This window comes from Eleutherodactylus coqui, chromosome 1 (genome assembly GCF_035609145.1).
Source record: "Eleutherodactylus coqui strain aEleCoq1 chromosome 1, aEleCoq1.hap1, whole genome shotgun sequence".
In the NCBI taxonomy this organism is placed as follows: domain Eukaryota; kingdom Metazoa; phylum Chordata; class Amphibia; order Anura; family Eleutherodactylidae; genus Eleutherodactylus; species Eleutherodactylus coqui.
The window spans coordinates 413,716,075-413,737,064 of NC_089837.1; the positions used below are offsets into that span (position 1 = coordinate 413,716,075).

At 42.1% G+C, this 20,990-nt stretch overlaps 1 protein-coding gene across 2 annotated transcripts in view; it reads left to right on the plus strand.

The window, feature by feature from the left end:
* The window catches only part of TBC1D4 (TBC1 domain family member 4), a 127,241-nt gene extending 110,917 nt beyond the window's left edge, over window positions 1-16,324 (plus strand). For both annotated transcript variants that reach the window (XM_066581066.1, XM_066581074.1), the window contains 6 exons: window positions 1,627-1,785; window positions 2,393-2,637; window positions 4,648-4,807; window positions 6,238-6,407; window positions 10,859-11,035; window positions 12,016-16,324. In XM_066581066.1, coding sequence (XP_066437163.1) covers window positions 1,627-1,785; window positions 2,393-2,637; window positions 4,648-4,807; window positions 6,238-6,407; window positions 10,859-11,035; window positions 12,016-12,249 — 1,145 coding nt within the window. In that variant the 3' untranslated portion in view covers window positions 12,250-16,324. The remainder of the gene's footprint in view (window positions 1-1,626; window positions 1,786-2,392; window positions 2,638-4,647; window positions 4,808-6,237; window positions 6,408-10,858; window positions 11,036-12,015) is intronic.
* The last annotated feature ends 4,666 nt before the right edge of the window (window positions 16,325-20,990 follow it).

The window sequence follows — 20,990 nt, forward strand, 5'->3', positions numbered from 1 at the left end:
TAAAAGGTAATAAAAGTTAAAAACAAACCCTTTTCCTATATTTTTAATAAAAGAATCTAAATAATAAAACCCAAAATGTATTAGGTACCGCTGAATCTGTAAAAGCCCGATCCCGATCAAAGTAACACATTATTCACCCCACATGGTGGACCTCAGGAAAAAAAAAAACGCCAGAATTGTGCCATTATTTTTTTCGCGTTACTGTATTTCCAAGAAAAAATATAACAAAAAGCAATCAAAAAGTTGTATGTATCCCAATAAAGTTATGCTTGTCAGAAGATGGCGGCAGAGAATAATTTTAAAAAATTAAATTATATTTGGGAAGCAAAGTAGTACAGAAAAAATATATATACATAAATTTGATATAGTAACCGAATAAAGTTGTCGTGTCACTTTTGTACGCAGTAGAAATGAGACCCTCTCAAAGATGGCGGAATTTAGTTTTTTTTCCATTTTACTTCACGTAGAATTTTTTAAGTTTTTGCTGCACAATTATGCAGTATATTAAATGGTACCATTGAAAAATACAACTCATTCCACAAAAAACAAGCCCTCGGGCAGCTACGTGGATGGATAAATAAATTAAAAAAACAAGAATCAGAATGGTAGCGCCCCAATGGTAAGGAATGGTAGTTATAATACAAAAGGTTTTCTCAAAACGTATGCGACTCACCCAGACGTAACGGGACCCTCCTGGTGTCCCGGGACGTCAAGAATCCTAGTAGGCAAGGGACAACCAAAAGCGTAGTATTCAGATGGTGGAATCTAATAAGAGATCCAATAGCACTGGCCTGTCCGACATCCCAGTAGGAAAGCATTGGGAGTTGGCTCTAGCTATAGAAATACCAGAGAACAGAGAGAAATACTGGACAACAAAAAGCCCTCCTGACGCTCCAGTGATTTGGATATATGTGAGTAGTGACTTACTTCATAGGGGTACCTGGTCCATGGCACCCCTCAATCCCAGAAGGCTTACAAGCCTCTCACATCATTTGGGGGATTTAAATGCCGCTGTCAGAATTGACAGCTGCATTTAAAGGGTTAATAGCCACGATCGGCTGATTGCGACTATTGCCCGCGGGTGTCAGCTGTAATAAACTTCTTGCAACAGCAGGACATAAAAACACTATAGGGCCGTCACTAAGGGGTTAAAAGGAAGCTGCCCGCACAGAATCACAGCATGCTGTGCAGAGGAAATCGCGTTTTGCCATAGCATGCTATGGGTGGTACTTGCTGCAGAATCCAGAGGCGGACGCCCGTTCCGGATTCCACAATGCAAATCTGCCGATCTGCAGGTGGCCTAACTCTTTGAGAAGACCACTCCCTTGTGCAGACCAGATTTTCACTAATTCCATCATGTACTATCCACATTGGCCTCTTTCTTGAGATGACTACTCCTTTTAACAAGAGCTTTATTCAATCAAAATGTGGGTGTTCATCTTGCCGTATAGCACACTACTTCAGATCTGTAACTCTGCAGACCACAGCATTTATTTTGTTCAAAGTTATAGAACCAAAAGACAGAATATTTTTCTGTCCAATAAAATGTTCCCTATATTTCCTACACTATGATCTGTAAATGCACCCATACATATGCTAATAAATGTTTATGCTTCTGCTTGATAGGTGTCCCAAAATGCAAACGGGGGGAAATATGGCAATTCCTTTCCGTGCAGTATCGTATAAGACACCGACTACCAAGCAAACAGCAGCCGGCAGATATAACATATGGCGAGCTTCTGAAGCAGCTCACAGCTCAACAGCATGCGATCCTCGTCGATCTGGGTATGTAGCTAACATGGTCTATAGTAGGTCTTTACATATTTAATGTGCCTCATATAGTAATAATATATTGTACAATTATGTTACTATTGTGTCCGAAACCTTTATTTTGTGACTGCTGGGAACACATTATACCCTTTAAAGAGCAAAACTATTGGTGACTTGCCTTCAACTTAGGTCCCCAGCAGCAGTTCAGCGCGGTCTTCCGCTTGAGAACCCTGCCGGTTAGTGGAGTACATGCTGCTGAGGACAGCTGGAACTGCCAAAGTCCTGTTATTGCAGTTATCACGTCAATAGGAAACGGCTGCTATTCCAAGCTGAGCCACAAAGCTACGGACAGCACTTTGACAGTTCCGGCCATCTATAGCAGCATGTATTCAGCTGACTGGCGAAGGTCCCTAGTGATGGACCCCACTGATATGCTATTGGGGACTTATTCCGACTATAGTTCACCAATAGTTTTGCTTCTGAAAAACCCCTTTAAGTCCCATTCAGTCATCATCGTAGCTCTTTCTCATCAGTATTGGAGTTGCATACAGTATTTTAGGTACATGTATGATTGAGATTATCTGGTATGAATTTAAATATTCAATGTATGTTTATTTTATAGGAAGGACTTTTCCAACTCACCCCTACTTCTCTGCCCAGCTGGGAGCAGGACAACTCTCTCTGTATAATCTTCTCAAGGCATACTCTTTGCTGGACAAGGAAGTTGGCTATTGCCAGGGAATTAGTTTTGTGGCTGGAGTCCTTTTATTACATATGAGTGAACAGCAATCCTTCGAGATGCTAAAATTTCTCATGTATGACCTTGCCTTCCGGAAGCAGTACCGTCCAGATATGATGTCGCTTCAGGTATTCTGTGGTCCATTTAACTCAATCATGCCCCAGGGCATACATTTACATCCTGGGCATTCTGGGTATGTGTGGAGCGGAATCGAGAACCACTCCATACATGATGGGCGCCCACTGTCTTTTGATATCTGATGCCCACCCGCCACAACCGCAGCATTTAAATGCCCTATTCAGTGTTGATAGACTGATAGACTGCCTGTCAGATCACAGTAATAATACAATACTATGGTATTGCATCGTACTGTATAACTGATCAAACTATCGCAAGTTCAAGTAATATGAACTCCAAAAGGGTGCCATACAGGACATGTCGCAAAAATGAGCCTTGCATAAGTATATCAATGGAAAAATAAAGTTATGGTGGCAGAAAATAACTATTTTTTTTCCCAAGATTTTTTTCTTTTTTAAAAGCAGTACAACAAAAAACCTGTATAAATTTTAGTATTGTCATTAATCGTTTTGACCCACAGAATAAAGTTATGTGAGTGTGTACACCGTAAAAACAAAACGCCCTTTCACCTTCTAAGGCCACTCTCACACGTGCGCTTTTTAACGCCAGGATTTTTGGAGTGCTGTCTGCACTGTTTTGCCGCCTTTTCGCACTTTTTAACGCACATTATCACCTATCACAATGATGGGGTGTATTAAAAGCCGCTGTTGGACATAGTAACCTGTATCCAAAAAACGGCTCTAAAAACAGTGTTTTGCCGATGCTGTATGAGAGAGGGGCCTAAAGATGGTGGGATTGCAGTTTTGTTCCATTTCTCTCCACTTAGAAAATGTTAAAAGTTTCTCAGTACATTATATGGTACATTAAATAGCACCATTGAAAAATCCAACTCATCCCACAAAAAACAAGCCCTCAGACAGTGAAACCGGTGGATAAATAAGAATTATTAATTTTTTGATCATAGAGAGTAGAAAACCGAGATGAAGCGAGAGAAAAAGAGGCTATGTCATTAAGGGGTTAAGGGGCAGTACATCTAAAGCCTGCATCTTATGACCAGCGTCTGTGTTTTTTGTGCCTATGGTCTCCCTCGGGCTATAGCCGTTGAGGGGGTCAGTAAAGAGGAGCTGATTGAGCTCTTGTGTTTTTACAGGTTTATATTTCCCAGATACTGATTTGCTGTATTTTTCCTTATATATGTTTATTTCATATTCTTAGGGGAAAAACCTACTTGTTGGCATTTGTTATTCGTCTGATTCAGGTTTTTCTGTGACTGCACTTTCGTATAACTACCTTCATGTAACATTCCTCAGAGCTGGACATACTATGAGTAAGAACTTGTATTAGTGTGAAACGCGTAGTTTTTACGTACTAATACATTTTGATCTTTTATTTGTCATTGATGTTGGAGAATTCCTCTTCAACCTATAAATGGTCTACTTAGGGTTGCTCTAGACACGAGGACATGGTCTACGGGTAGAGGAAAGAAGGTTTCTGTAGCAGCATAGAAGGGGGTTCTTTACTGTAAGAGCAGTGAGAGTATAGAACTCTGTGCAGTAAGATTAGGTGTTGGGGAATTGATGGTAGTTTTTGCTTTTTTTAGATGGGGCCTGGTTGTCCTACTTGAGAGTAATTACAAGTTATAGTCACTAGATTTGTAGAGATGAGTTGTTGACCCAGGTATTTAATCTGATTACCAAATTTGGAATTAGGAAGGGTTTTTTCTTCCTGAATTGAGGAAATTTGTTTTTTTTTTGCCTTTCTCTGCATCAACATTGTAGTATAATAGGCTGAACTGGGTGAATGTATGTCTTTTTCAGCCCTCCAAATTATATTACTATGATTAATGTACTGGGGCTGTATAGCTTGTATTAACGTCACTATGCAGCTTACTTTAATATACATAATCTGTTAAATATGCTTGTCTTAGCTGCTTAGTTTAAGCCATAATGTTAGATGTTATCGAAAGCCTACATTATAATTAATGGTTATAAGCAAAACCGTACATTTGTACCTTTAGGAGATTATTTGAGGAGTTCATCATTAGTATGTTTTTTTTCTAGATACAAATGTACCAACTTTCGCGGCTTCTACATGACTATCATAGAGATCTCTACAACCACCTGGAAGAGCATGAGATAAGCCCCAGCCTCTATGCTGCTCCCTGGTTCCTAACACTATTTGCCTCACAGTTCCCTCTTGGATTTGTTGCCAGAGTGTTTGGTAAGCCATATTCTGAAACGCTGTGGAAAGCCTTCCCAGGAGAGAGGAGGATGTGATATTCTGTATTCTTGTCCATTTATTGTGTATCTTAAAATGGAGATTAAACAGCTAATAAGCAACATTATGGGGGGCTAAAATGTGACCATTTACTTCATCGGAGGTCAGGAGGGGAAACACTACTCCTTAAGGAGAGCACCAAGAGGATGACTGAGGAGACTTATAAGGCCATCCATGCTTCTCTAGGTAATATCAAATAAGAAAGATGGAACAATACCTCTGCAGCGCCACCTATTGGATGACAGCATTCCTTCAAATCAATGCCTAATCCTTTATACAGGTCTATAGAGCAATGATTTGGAATTGAAAACCAAGCCAGAATACATACACGGACAGGTGTTTCGGGATTTTTGCCCCTCATCAGTGTGCAGTAGGATCCTGGCTTGACTAGTGAGAGGCCTATGATGTGGGTCGGGAGGGGTAACCTCACTCCTTAAGAAGAGCACCAAGAAGGTGAGTGAGGAGACTTATAAGGCCATATTCCCAATCATTTCTCTGAAGACCTGTATAAAGGGTTAGGCATGGATTTGAAGGAATGCTACCACCCAATAGGTGGCGCTGCAGAGGTATTGTTCTATCTCATCTTCATTGGGGGTTTACACATTAAATTTAGTCAGTACTGCAAGAAGGGATTGGCATGCACACAAATATATACACTGCCCATTTGGGGGAGTTTACTTATAGCCATGTTCACATTATGTATTTTTCCCCTTGACCTTTTTTTTTTTTGTCACCACTTCTGTTTGCTGGTACTGGTCAGTAAACAAGGTCTGCAATTATGCCCTCATAATGGTGCAAGCCACACTATTCCCAGGAATCTCCTCAACAGTGGCAGCCACCATATAACACCTTTCAACTTACTTCCCTATTCCCGAGCTAATATGTTGTCTGCTATCAAGTTAGCCTGAGCAACTAATCTGTGGGCACCAGCAGCAGCTTCTGTCCCCTGTAGTGGGCAGCCACATTGCCACCTGTTGGGTACCACTTAGGTACCCAACAGGTGGTTGATTTCTTTAAATAACGGCTACTTCACACTAGTGCAGAAGGGTTCTGTATTCTCGCTGTGTTCTTCGAGCAGGAAAATGGCACCGAACGGACCCCATTGCCTATCTGGCATTTTACAGGATAATATAATGCTGCATGCAATGCAATTTCCGCCTGTTTTTTCGTGGAATTTAATGACTTAGGTTTGGAAAGGAACCTCTGACGCTGATGTGGGCAGCCCCTTATTGTAGTGTTCTTATGAGCAGGGAGTGCCAACTGTATTAGACCGCTTTAGATTTGATTGCATCACTTGGTGTTACTTGTACTCTATTTCATGTGAGAGGGTATTTGAATTAAGTTGTGTATTTAATGAATCTTTCTCTCTTCAGATATTATTTTTCTACAAGGAACTGAAGTGATTTTCAAAGTGGCACTTACTCTTCTAAGTAATAATAAGGAACATATTATGGCGTGTGACAGTTTTGAGAGTATAGTGGATTTTCTGAAGGTCAATATTCCTGATATGACAAAGGACACCATGGAGAAAATTATAACCCAGGTAATTATTTGCACTTTAAAATGCAACTTTGCTAAAAAAAAAAACAAAACCAAAAAACTGCACAACGGTTCCTGGACTGTGGACATGACAGCTCCATGCTGTCGGTTACCAGAGGTAGCCGACAACCTGGAACTGTCATGGGGGGCCGTGGGAAACCCCCACTCCCCTCAGTCATGCGATCGGCGCTATCAGGTGGATAGCGCCACTCGCATTAAAGTGTAAAAAAGGTTTAAAAAGTTAAGATTTGGCTGCCCTCATGGATCGGATCAATGAGGGCAGCTAAGCATACTCACCCCCGTCCTCCACAATGCCCTGCAGCAATCTGGCCCTCCAGAACCTGACGCCGGTCTTCTGCACATGTGCGCCATGTGAAGGTAGCCAAGAGGCAGGAGATGTTATCGGGGACTGCGGTGAGTGGTCCCCAGGCCTGTGATCACCGGTATCCAAAAAATAACAGCGATCACGGAAAAGTAAAAGAAAAGTTAGTTTCAGCTGCCCCCATGGATCAGTTCCATGAGGGCAGCTGAAAATACTCACCCTGGTCCTCTGTGATGTCCTGCGGCGATCTGCACCTGCCGCGGGATTCTGCGCATGTGATAATGTGACGCACATGCGCAGAACGACGGAGAGCCCAGCAAATTTAAAATGTCCCTGCACCTGGCTGTCAAAGATAGTTGATTGCAGGGAGATGACACCGGGGACCGCTGTATGCGGTTCCTTGTCCCTTGATCATCGTTATCCAAGTTAAAAAGTGTAATAAAAAAAATAAAATTAACGTTTCATATCCCCTTATGGATCGTATCCGTGAGGGGAGATAAATTACATACCCAGGGTCCCCGGATTTGTCCCTCAATGGGATCTTGATCCGCGGAACTTTCCCAGGTTTGGCACATGCGTCCATCAGCATAATGGTGGACCCATGCGCAAAAGTAAAGGATTGCCCGGGAAATTTTAAATCTCCTTGCCCCTGGCTATCAAAGGTAGCTGAGAGCCTGGAGATGTCACGGGAGGCTGCGATCCTCCACAGACCTTTCTGGACTTCTGCGCATCCGTCCGCCGGAAAAATGCCGGACACGTTTGCAGGAGCCCAGGAAATTTAAAATCTCCTTGCTCCCAGTTACCAACAGTAGCCGAGAGCCTGGAGCAGTGACTGGTGGCCTTGTTGAGCGGTCCCCGGTCACGTGATAAAAAGGTAGTGATCTACCTTAGGCCGGTCTCGCATGACTGGATAGAAATTTCGGACTTTGCGTGCGTTTGATTCGCGGTAATACGCATCAATCAAATGCATTGGATTACACAATTTCACTCACATTAGCGGGTTGGAATTACGTAAGCCACTATCAGAAAACAGAACGCAGCATGTTCTATTTTACTGTAGATACCTGTGACATAGACCCCATTGTGCTCTATGGTAGTGGATATACTCACAGCCCATACGCAACTACATTATATACGGGCTGCAGGTACCCGTGTCATTGCTAAGCGACGGCACTGGAAATGTAAACAAAAACAATGTACTGTGCATGAGCACCTGTGTGAGTACGCAGTTATGCGCAGTACACTTTACGCGGCCGTACACAGGGTCACGGCCGGGCTCACAGCTGGGATCTGTTGCAGACCTTCGTAAGCGGATTCCACATACGGCCGCGTGAGCCCGGCGTTATTCAAATCGCTACCTGTAATGCGTAATTTACAAGAAGTCCCAGGAGCGTTCACCTTTCTGCAGTTCCAGGAGCAGCTTGTTGAACGCCTTCTGTGTGAGACCGCTGCACCTCAGCAAGCTTATAAAGCCTCACAGAGCGACACTTTTTACACCCCATTCCCGGAGCTGAGGTCAAGAAATCCACCCCAAAAAAGCATGAGAGGAGGGGGGATACCCGTTTTTTTGCCCCATGTGCCCATCCCAACCAGCCTCCGTAATTACCCCTGTCTTCAGACATACCACACAGTTTACATTATTACTTTTATCTAAGATTTAGGGAACGTCAAAAAGGGCACAGAGGGGGGGGGGGGGGATTATTTTTAGGGAGTCCCTTTTCTTTCCTGCAGAAGTGATCAATGGGGCCTGGAATTTATTCAGTGCCCTGAAATCCAATCCAATTATTCTGCCCTGAAATCCAGCGGGTGTTCCCTCCATTATAGGCCTAGCCATGTGTCCTGTAAGTAGATTAGAGCCACAATGGGTATGTGTCTGAACACAGGAGAAACAGGGGGATCCATTTTAGGGTGAAAGTTTTCATTGATACATGTGTTGTACAAAAAAAATGTTTTTGAATTGACACAATTACCAAAAATTGAAAATCATAATTTTTCCTTCTGCTTTGCTTAGGTTCATTCAAAAACTGTGGGGTCAAAAATATGCAGTACACCCCTAGGTGAATACGTTAAGGGGTCTAGTTTTCAAAATGGGGTCACTTGTGGGGGCTCTCTGTCGTTTGGCAGCTCAAGGGCTCTACAAGTGGGCAATGGGGCCTAGAACACCTTCAAGCAAAATATCTATTCTGAAAGCCACCGGCTGCTTCTTTCATTTTGGGCCCCATTGTGCATACAGACATAAGATTAGGGCCACAATGGGTATGTTTCGGAACACATGGCAAACAAGGGTATCCATTTTATGGTGTAAATCCTCATTTTCATGTGCACTATAGAAAAACAACCTGCCTTTAAAATGACGTTTGCAAAAATCTGAAATTTTATTTTTTCTCCGTTAAATTGCATTAACTCCTGAAAAAAAAACTGTGGTGTCAAAATACTCATGACACCCCTCAGTGAATGAATACATTAAGGGATGTAATTTTTAAAGTGGGGTCATTTGTGGGGGTATCTATCATTCTGACACCTATGAGCCTTTGCAATCTTGGCTTGGTGTAGGAAAACAAAATGTTCCTCAAAATGTTGATAATCAATCTTAAATTTGTACGTCTCCTAAATGGTTAAAAAAACTAAAGTTTTTCAAATGTGCTTCCAGAATAAAGTAAATAGATGGAAATATATATCTTATTTGTACAGTATCTTTGCACGTATTTGAGATATTGCAATTGAAAATGTGAAAAAAGACAATCTTTTTTAAAATGTTCCCAATTTTGGAGCTTTTAATAAATATACACAAATTCTATCGATCTATTTTTACCACCTAAAAGAAGTACAGTATATGGTGAGAAAAAACTGTTTCCGAATCATTTGGATATGCAAAACCTTTACAGAGTTATTCTATGTTAAAGTGACATATCAGATTTCCAAAATTTGGCCTGGTCATTAAGGCGCAAACAAGGCTTGGTCACTAAGGGGTTAACCTAGATCTTTTCCTATTTCGCTTTTTTTTCCTATCTCACTCAAGTTAATAGTTTATATTAATACTGTAAGTAAAATCTTTGGCGTCATTCCTTAGAAACCTGCGTATTCCAAAAGCCGTAGCCTCCACACATAGGAGCAATGGGCCCTGACCGATCATTTCCCTGTCAGAAAAAGGCGGTAAATAAATCGCTCGCAGTTCTTTAGTTAGCAAGGCAAAAGGACCCCCAGATTTGTGGGGTCTGGTATTGGTGTCAACCTCAATCAGCTATTTAAAGGGTCTATTTCTTCGGTCTGTGATGTCGCGGGGCCATTCTGCTGCTCGGTCTCATTCAAGTGAATAGAACTGAGACGCAATACAAGAAAGGGGCCGCAGTTTTGTCTTGTGGCACTTGCAAGCAGCTGAGCATTGGGGGTGGGTTTGAATCCCATGTGTTAGACCTTTTGCCAAAGTCTAGAATAACCCCTTAAATATTTATATTGAAGCTTGCAATCTGACTGAAAGGCGGTTTTCCTACGTGTTGATTTGTTGCAGACTTGTAGTTTAGATTCCACACAAATATCCCCAATGAAGTACAAAGTACTGTTACTTGGCCCCTAATATATACAAAGTAGCTGCTTGTGTATTAGTTCTTGCACTGAAGGTGTTTACAGCATGACGGCATTGCCCTGCTGGCCAAATACTACATTTAGGCCGCCTGCACACGGGCGGAAATCCCGCGGCGGGATTTCCCACGGGATTTCCGGCACTGAAAGTTTGCATAAAAGTGCATTACAATACGCACTCCTATGCAGACGGCCGCGGTTTGGCCGCGCGAAATATCGCGCGGCAAACAAACCGCGGCATGTCCTATTTTTGTGCGGGGCTCGCACTCACCCGGCCGCCGGCTCCGGTCTGCGCATGCGCCGGCTGCGCGGCAGCCGGCACATGAAAGAGCCGGGGCCGCCAGGCGCGGGTGAGTACGCGCTCGTCTCTGCAGGCTCTCGGGTCGGGTCCCGCGGCGAGAATTCTCGCTGCCGGATCCGACCCGCTTGTCTGCAGGCGGCCTTATACTGTATGTTTACATAATCAAGTAGATACATAACCTGTGTATTACATAGTGGTGTGTGATTCTGGCTTTCTAAAACAATCTGTCATCCCTTATTATTTTCCCATACAGGTATTTGAAATGGACATCTCTAAGCAGCTCCATGCTTATGAGGTGGAGTATCATGTAATCAATGATGAAATGCTGGAAACATCCAGTCCGTCTGATGATACAGAGGCTTTCCAGAAGCTTGAAAAGGCAAACGGCCAGCTGAAGAGGCAGAACATGGACCTATTGGAAAAGTTGCAGGTACATTAATGAACCCTAAACAATAGTCAAAAAAGTTTCTATTAGAACGTACTATTAATGTAGAACATCACGATGTGCACTTTGAGCGGTAATCCTAGCTATGGTACTTTTATTTATGGATCAAGAGGGGTGTTGGCTCTCCTTAGGGAGTATATACAATACAGAGGTGTGCAAAAATAATAATGCTCTTTACAGCGCTTACAAAATGGGGAATAAAAACTAGACCACGGTTACATGAAGTAATCAATTGATGGAAACCGTAGTGGGGAGGGTCCTGCACGTGATGCCAAAATTGCATCACATGCTCCATTCAGTGTTTTAATACTGAAAACAGTTAGAAAGTAGCATAAAACCTCCTGTAAGCTGTTGTAAAGTTTTTTTCAATTTTTAAATTGTTTTTTCTATTTTATGCAGCTTTCTTACAGTGTTCAGCACTAGAGATGAGCGAGCATACTCGCTAAGGACAATTACTCGAGCGAGCATTGCCCTTAGCGAGTACCTGCCCGCTCGAGAGAAAAGGTTCGGCTGCAGGCGCGGGTGAGAGGTGAGTTGCGGCAGTGAGCAGGGGGAGAGAGACATCTCCCCTCCGTTCCTCCCCGCTCTCCCCCGCCGCTCCCTGCCCGCCGCCGGAACCCGAACCTTTTCTCTCGAGCGGGCAGGTACTCGCTAAGGGCAATGCTCGCTCCAGTAATTGTCCTTAGCGAGTATGCTCGCTCATCACTATTCAGCACCAAACGGCAAATAAAGCATGTGATATTTTTTGCACACTTGTATGTGTGTGTATTAATTTATAAAGAACAATAAAGAAATCTAGAAAGAACAAAGAATAAAACCATTAGAAAACAAAAGAATCAGTGTTTGGTTTTAATTAGTGAAAAAAAATCGGTGATTCCCTTTAAATTGGATTCCTAGAACACTTTTGTTATCCTGGTTTCAGTTCCATTGCCTCACCAACCCCATTCTTCTCTCTGCAACAACAGGTAGCTCACACCAAGATTCAGAGCCTGGAAGCCAATATTGAAAACATTGCATTCAGAGAAAGCAAAACAAGAAATGTTATCCGATCCTTGGAACACGAAAAATCGGCTTATCAAAAGATGGTGGAGCAAATGAGGAAATACGTGCCTGCTCATGTTCTAACAGACTGTGAACTTCTACTTAAGGATGTTAGCTGTAGCCCAAACAACAGAACAAAGGCAGGAAGCAAGCAATAAAAGACAAAGCGAGCGCTGCTCTGGCATGCAGCGTACATTGCTTCCTCAAAACCAAAACCGATGCATGCTGTGCAGGAGGACCGCGTTACAGTGCATGCTTCAGGCCTCGGAGGGTGTGGGGGCTCTATTGGGGCACCGATGCACTATGACTACAGGAGTCTATAGCTGCTGTTATAAATGAGGGACAGCCATCTGCAATATTAAAGGAAATGCCTCTATGATTTCCGTATGCAAAAACCTAGAATCTAAGAAAAGGGAAAGTAATTTGTTTTCATAACTATGTGTTCATTTATAAGCTGTTACTGGAAATCGCCGATCGGCGAGAAGCCATCTTATATCACTTGTTGGTAATGTCCATGCAGAACGTAGAAATCAAGAGTGTAATAATACTTGAAAATGAATGTTTCCCAAAGAGCGTCATATTTCACACTTCTGATGTGAGGCGTCTATTAGAACTTATGGAATTGTTTGGGGTTTTTTTGTGCCTGTCATTGATTCTACTGACATCTGTTACATATATGTAGAGTTTTCCTGAAGCAATCACTACATCATCTTTTATGATGGGCTGATGCTGGGGGTGTACTATGAACATGCACATAGTGTTAGTTTGGCTTTAGCAGAACTACTAAGGAATGAGTAGGCATGATGGTAACTGTGTCGATATTCTGTTTGATTTAGACCCATCCGCAGTACTCTGGCTTTCTTAAAGGGTAATTAAACTTTGGAAAAACTTCTGAATGTCACAGTGACATGGCAGAAGTATTGATCGGTTGGGATCTGGGTGCAAGACCCCCACTGACTGCTAAAATGAGCAAGCAGAGGCGCTCAGCCAAGCGCTGTGCCCATTCAGCTGTTTCCGTCCTTTATCGGAGTGGTGTAATGTCTTCATAGAACGTCCATAGAATCCGTATAACTGAGCGCTTCTCTCCATTTGTTTATCAATAGCTGGCAGTCTCGGCTCCACCGATCAATATTTTAACGTGTCGCTGATACTGAGAAGCTAGTTTAAAAGTTTAGTTACACTTTTAAAGTAAAAAGCCCACCTTTTGAATACTATCTTTTTTGACTGTAGTAGCTCCAGAATTCTGTGCTGATTATTTCATATCTTTATAAGGGTTGGAGTTGAGTTATATTGTAATGGAGCCCAAGCTCCCCTGCTTTCCTTCCAGCAATTATTCAGTTAAATACAAAAATTCGGGCTTTCTGTAGTAGGTACTGGTTTATATGGATTTATCCGCTCCCTGTATTAATCAGAGTACAGTAAAGCGGTCCCTCAAGTTGAAGTGTTCACAACAGGCAGTGGTTTTTCCTAGTAACGTGACACCAGATTCGGCACACAGGATCACAGGACCCCACTGATCAGTAGCATCTGTGATTGACTGGCAGAGACAATCGGCATGGACTGGACTGGTATACCAGCTGTATTGCTGAAGGGACAATTATCATTAAAATAAATAAAATCGCGGCCAACAATTGAACAATAATCCACTTGCTTATCGTTCATTTAACCCCTTCAGTGGCAGGTTTATTATTACTGTTTCAGCACAGCAAGCCCTGAAAATTTTCCTGAGGTAATTCGAAGTGCCAAACGTGTAAGTGGCACAATAACTGTGTGTCCTGGCCAGCATTTCAGCACTAGAACTGTCCACAGAAATCTTCTGGGGGTTTAACTGCATGGTCAGTGCAGCAAGCCCGGAGATTTTCCGGGTGTGCCACTAAAGGGGTTTATGCAGGTATAAAAATCATCGTTGGGTCGTTAACTAATCGCTCAGTTTAAAAGTGAACTGAACGACAGAATGATCTTGTCAAATATTTGTTTTGTTTTTTTTTAATCTTTGTGTCTAAACTGACTGCCTGAACGAACGAGCAACTTGTGACATTGTTTGCTTAGGTGAACGTTAATCGTTCTGCGTAAAAGCACCCTAGTTTTATAATGGGAGGACTACTTAGTAGCACCGCTGAATGCATTAAGTGGTAGCTATCAGCGCTCACATCAGGGGAACAACGATGGGGGTAAGTATGTCAACATGTGAGGTCTTATTTTTTGCAGGAGTAGTTGTAATTTTCGCTGTCAGCATTTTTGGTTAATATATGAGCTGTTTTGTTTTTAATTCTTTGGAGGAGGTGGAAAGCAATTCTGGCATTGTGTTTTGGTTTTTGTCTATAGCATTTAGGTGACATTACTTTATTGTACAGTTGTTAAGATTTCGATGACCTCAAACTTATAGTTTTTCCATTAGTGTTTTTATTGTCCAAAAGCAGTAAACTAAAAGAGAATAATTTTTGCAGCTTGTGTTGCTGCATTCAAAGACCCATAACATTTGTATTTCTCAATGAGTGGAGCTGTATGAGAGGGTTTGCTTTTCACAGGAAGACTCGTTGGTACTATTTTGGACTAGATATGATTTTGTTGATCACATTGCCGTTCATTTCTGTAATATAATTGAAACAATTTTGGTATAGTATTTTTTTTTTTGAGGGGTGGGGGTGGGGTTACTGTGTGGGATAAATGTGTTTGTTTTGTCGTATGGGTCATCACAAATCCAGCAATACCAATTTTATATATGTTTTGGTTTTTTTTCTATTTTTCTTTTGCAAAATATAGGACTTTTATGGAAAGGCTGTTTTATGGTAGTTTCCAAAAACCTACTGAATACTTTTTTTTGTATTTCGGTTGTACTTGGGGGACTTGAACCTCCAATCTCTTGATTGCTGATATACACTACAATACGTCTGCATTGCAGTGTGTTATGCCTATCAGCCCCTGCCTCTGCCTAATAAGTTTCTAATGGAAAACCTGGAGCCCATTGTTAGGCTCCTGGCTGCCCTGGCTGCCAGCAGCCATTTACAGGGGGCCAATGGAGTGACAAATGGGGCCCCTCAGTCAACATCTATGGGGTTCAATGGCTAGGAATGGAGTTATCTCTGATCTTGGCCATTAGAGTGGGAGTCGGCTATATAAAATTTCCTGAGCCCACTGCATCACTGCAGTCTAACAGTATGGAGGCTTGCTGGAACTACATCGTAGTAAGTAGGTTATCTTCATTTTCTCTTATTTTGGGATAACTTTTTGGGGCTTTTGAACTAATTGCTGGTTTTCAGATTTTTAAGTTACAATACTTTCAAAGTACAATGGTTGTCCCTCAAGTTACAATATTGTTTTGAGTCAACAATAATCCACTATGCCACCCCTCCATCCTCCAGTGGTGGCTCCGTTGAAGAGATTGAACTCTAGATCCGTTAATTATGTTATGAAATTCATCAGCACAGAACATTGGGCCTACTTGGGAAAAAGGTGAAAATTCTCATTAAACCAATCCATGAAGTATATCAGGGGGCTACTTTGGTTCTGACTTGTAAAGCCATATTTTGGCATCCTGGGATATCAGTTCATGTTTGTTATGCAGTAGGTAATGTATCTGTGAGTACACCGCACATGCAACTGTACCTGCACAAGGATGTGATGTTTATTATGTACCAGTTTTTCACATACTGAATGTCTATTTAGATTTGCTTCTCCTACACTCGCCATGATGCACTGGTCACTATACCATATGCTAAGCTGGAATTTAATTCCATCTCCATTATTCTGTTTTATTTCTATAGAAAAAAAAATATTTGGAGATGTGTACCCTTCACACATTCTCCTAGATTTCCTTTTGTATTCTTCAGTCCACATTACTACACAAGACTGTAAAATACACCAAATGTCATTAGCCTACTGTGCGCACTGTAAAATTTACTATATTGGGAGATCACACAAAATGGGAAAAAAAAGCTAAAAATGTTACCATCCAGACCTAGTCCTGCTCCCATCTGAAAGCTGTATATAGTTGTATCAAGTGTACTCCATGCTCTGTGAGCTCTACTGATAATGGATTTTACCTTTGATACGTTATAGAAAACTATTAGGCCAGGACGGACATTTGTGCTCCCGATTTAGAATTGAACAAGTTTGGGCTGATTTGATTATTTTCTGGTTTTGTGAATAACAGAACTGTATACCAGTTGAGGTAAAATACAAATTCATATTTTGGCCTCTGACTTTCAAAATACAATAAACGTTAAGAACCTAGCTAATTGCTCATGCTAATATATTTTGCTCAAAGAGGATTTTTTGGAGAGTATATAATTATAGCAAAGCCAGCTGTAGCCGCTGAGTACCTTGTGTGGAATTATTGCAGCCCTTTCCTTCTGCATGAGGAAATACAGAAAAGTAGTTTAAATATCCAAAACTTGCTAAGAAAGTCCTGTGATTACAGCAGCCTCAGCACTGTTTTATACAAGCAGTCTTTTTATCTCTCTTTAGGCCGCCTGCAGACGGCCGGGTCGGATCCCGCTGCGAGAATTCTTGCAGCGGGACCCGACCCGAGCCCCTGCAGGGACCAGTGCGGCGCTCACCTTTCCCGCGGCTCCAGTTCTTTGATCTGCCGCCCAGCCGGCGCATGTGCAGAGCGGAGCTGAAGCCCTTCCAAAACACATTAGGAGAAAGGGGGAGGTCTGCAGCATATACAGCGGTTTTAAAGAGAAAGGTCCCACATATGTACTGAACAAGAGGAATTTAGCCCACCGTGCAAATCAGAAAAAAAACCTTTTCATCTTTAGATTCCGCAGCAAATACCTGCCATAGCATGCTATAGAAAAGCGTTATTTCCTGCCCACGAGTTGAAATCAATTGCTCTATTTCTAGGCAGATTCCATGCGGACAGCTTCCATTGAAGTCAATGGAAGCCATCCAAGCCGCAGCCGTTCCGAAATCATCATTGCGGAAAGGCTTTAGGATCCGTGTTATGGCCTAGCGACGGCGCAGCATAATCTGTACTGCACATGTGCGACGGCCAACACATCCCTAGTACTGTATAAAGAAGAATCTGGACAGGTACACAGGGTCTGTTTCCGCTGCAGGAATCGGACCCAGTTGTATGCAGGCGGCCTTACATGGCATGATTACACTGATCAACACTGAAATTGTTACTGACGTAAAAAGGTCCTAATCTGTAGTATCTTGGTGTATGACCATGAACAATTTTTTATTGGCTCTTGTTTTGAAGATATTTCATATAGTTCATTTTCTGTGTTTCACCGTGTAAATTTATCCAGTGGGACTGTAACAACATCCTTACAGTTAGGGGGCCTTCACACTTGCAATCGTGTTTTTTTTTCAACGCGAATGTCAATAGGACTTTCTAGTGTTAAAAACGCATCGCACAAAAATCGCAAAGCACAAACTTACTTACTTTTTGTGCGATGCGTTTTTAACATTAGAAAGTCCTGTTGACATTCACATTAAAAAAACAGAGATATCTCGATCGCAAGTGTGAAGGCACCCTTATACAGTTACACTAAGCTTGAGCCAGGCAGCAGCCGTGTGCTTACAGGACCAGTGATGATGTCACCATCATGTGATCAGACACTGCCTCTGAGCTCATTACCTCACACCTAACCCCAACATAACCAGTACACCATGTTAACTCCCACATTACCAATGTACGGATCAACACCAATCACTAGTGTACTATATAAAGCCCAGTCAGAAAGGTTGAGCATTTGAAATATTTGAGACTTCGTTGGATCCAGTTTAAGCTACCGTTACATAAAACTATTATTTTACCCATTTATTTACAATACAGAACACTAATGCCTCGAGTGCGTTAATACAATGGACAATTTTTGCTATATTTGTGGGGAAGTGACATTTGCCAACCAGAAGAAAAGTATCACTTCTCAAGTAAAGAAGGCATATCGTCTTTACTTCGGATGCAAGATTGGCGACCACGACAAGCCTCTTGGGCCCCACATATAAGCTGTGCTACATGTACAACACAGCTTTCACAGTAGTTGAATGGCAAAAGACCATCAATGCCATTTGCAGTCCCCATGGTGTGGAGAGAGCCAAGCAACCATACAAATGACTGTTACTTCTGGCACCTCTGTGGTGATTTGAAGGTAGTTGCCCTTTTAATGAGACTGCAGCAGGGATATACAAAATACATGTGTTTCTTGAGTAGAATAGCCGGGAAGGGAATTGCACTACTTGTGGAAGAAATTGCACTACTCACAGACAAAATGTAGTTGGAGAGAAGAATATCCCGCACCCAGCTCTGGTCGAGGCTCACAAAATCCTGCTACCACCCCTTCACATCAAACTCTGTTTGAAGAACTTTGTGAAAGCCATGGACCAGACTTCGCCAGCTTTCTGATATCTTCATGAAAAATTCCCTCAACTCTGCAAAGCAAAGATTAAAGAGGGAGTTTTTGTGGGTCCTCAGATTCGAGAGCACTTCAAAGATGGGCGGTTCAACAACTTGCTGCAGGGTGATGCGAAACAAGCATGGAATGCTTTTCACCGAGTGTCTACAAACTTTCTCGGGAATGTTAGGGCAGAAAACTACAAGGAACTCGTACAAGACATGCTGATGCAGAATCAGAAACCTGGCTGCAATATGTCTCTAAAGATCCACTTCCTTCATTCCCATCTGGATTTCTTTCCAGACAACAGTGGTATAGTTAGTGATGAGCATGGCGAACGTTGTCATCAAGATATCGCAACAATGGAACAAAGATACCAGGGAAAATGGTCTACTACCATGCTGGCTGCCTATTGCTGGACACTCCACAGAGAGGCTCCTGAACAGATGTACAAGAGACTGGCAAAGAAATTTAAAGGCCCATTTACACTGGACAATTATCGCTAAAACTTCGCTAATCGGCGATTGTTTTAGCGATAATCGGTGCGTGAAAATGGGCGCGGGGCACCTGCATTCGGGCACTTTTTGCTGATCGTTAAAATCAAGCTCAATTGAATTTAACGATCACTTTTATCAGTCGTTCTCCATGGGGGAGTAATGATTAGCATTGTTTTCCCTATGGAGAACAAAGGATCTGATCACAGATAATAGCTTCTATCTATTGGCCTGTGTTCAGTGAAGGCTTCATTAACATACATAATTGGTATTTAAATAGCTGAGAAGCTACTTGAATACCAATTATTTTTTATGCAAAATAATCGGTCAATGCTGTAGCTCAAACTGTCCTTGGAGCGATCTTTGAGTGATTATCTGCTCGTGTAAATGGGCCCTAAGAAGTAGTCTATGACTTGACTTAACCATAGGCCTATTACTATTGACATGCATTTCCAACTATTGCAGCTTACAAAAAAGAGCCAGTTTTGCATTTTGACTGCCATATTCGTGTTGAGCACATAAAAATTGATAAGAAATGGCTAATTTTATTTCAGTAATATGACTTTGGTAAAAACTTGTTGACCAATGTTATCATTAGGACTTCTGCTATCCACAGAGAATCTGAATGGTTATCATTCAGTGTAAATGCATGCACCGACTGAAAGACAAAAGATAACTCATTCTCTTCTCATTCGTCATTCAGTTTCTGCATGCAGAAAATGGAATGATGTAGCGTTCCATGTAAACAGGCAGTTGTTCAGTCAGCAATGCTTGTTCCTGTGTATAAGGACCAATTCGCTGGGACGACCTGTTGGGTATTTGTGCCTAACATATCATCCCTTGTAAAAGTCCCCTTAGGCAGTTTTATGATCGTGCCTAAAAGACAACTTGTTCCCCACAGCAATACCAGAACAGCTGTTATTTTTTAGGATCTTAATGCAAAATGAAAGCTGCACTGTGAGTGGTTGCCATGGGCAAAAAAGCCAGACCTTCTTTTATGCAGTTTCATAAATCTGCCCCATGTATCTATATATGTTTAGTTATTTCTTGGCTAAAGCGGAATTAATAATTTATTTTGCAATCTGAACCAATCCTCTATAAAGGAGCAGTCCTCAGCAAAATCTGCTTATGTATTTTTCCTTTTGTATCATGTAGAAATCTGTTCTTGTTTTTTCCCTTCTGCTTTCAGAATGTACTCGGGGGCATTGTTAAAGGGAATCTGTCACCATCATTCTGCTCCCCTCTCTGAGCGCCGTACAAGGTAGTGACACATGGATTACAGTGATATGTCTGCTGCATGGATCTGTGCAAGAGCTTTGGATAAACTTAGATTTTATTAGTAGCACCCACACATAAATGATTAGTCCTCAATATCCATGAGCTGCAGCTAGTCACACCAAGCCCACCCTTCGGCCACTGATTGACAGCTGTCTCCCTATACACAGTAATAATAAGATATAACCGAGGAGGCACCTTCTATTTAACTGCTTGCAAGGTCCAGGCTCAGCTTATATATCATTGCCAGCACATGACACTGCTCCGGTTTGAGGCCCATTTACACACACACAGATAATCTTTCAAAAGATTGAAAGATCAGTGATCATTTTGCATAAAGTACTAATAGGCACTAATTGCTATTAGTACTTGATCAGCTTTATTTGCATGCAAATGAGCTTCTGGGAGCTGTTGCAGAACTCAGCAGGAGGTCTGAGCTCTGTAATTAGCTCCATTGCTCAGCCACTGGCTGCTAAAAGAAAACAATGTAATCTCTAGCTCCCCATGGATAATTCAGCACCATGTACAGCAGACACAGGGTGCTGTCCTGCTTATCAGCTGTTCTGCAGGCGGGGCTGACAGCTGAGAAAAGCTGATACAATGCAATCAGCTGTAATTAGCTCTCGCGAGCAGAACTTAGCCTGCGGTTCTGCTTATCAACTGTTCTGCTGAACGATGTTTTCAAGCAGCTCTGGAAAACGTAGTTCGGCAGAAAACTGAAAGATGAACACATTAAGACACAAGTATTATCGCTCAAAAGATGGCTTTTAAGCAAATTTTGAG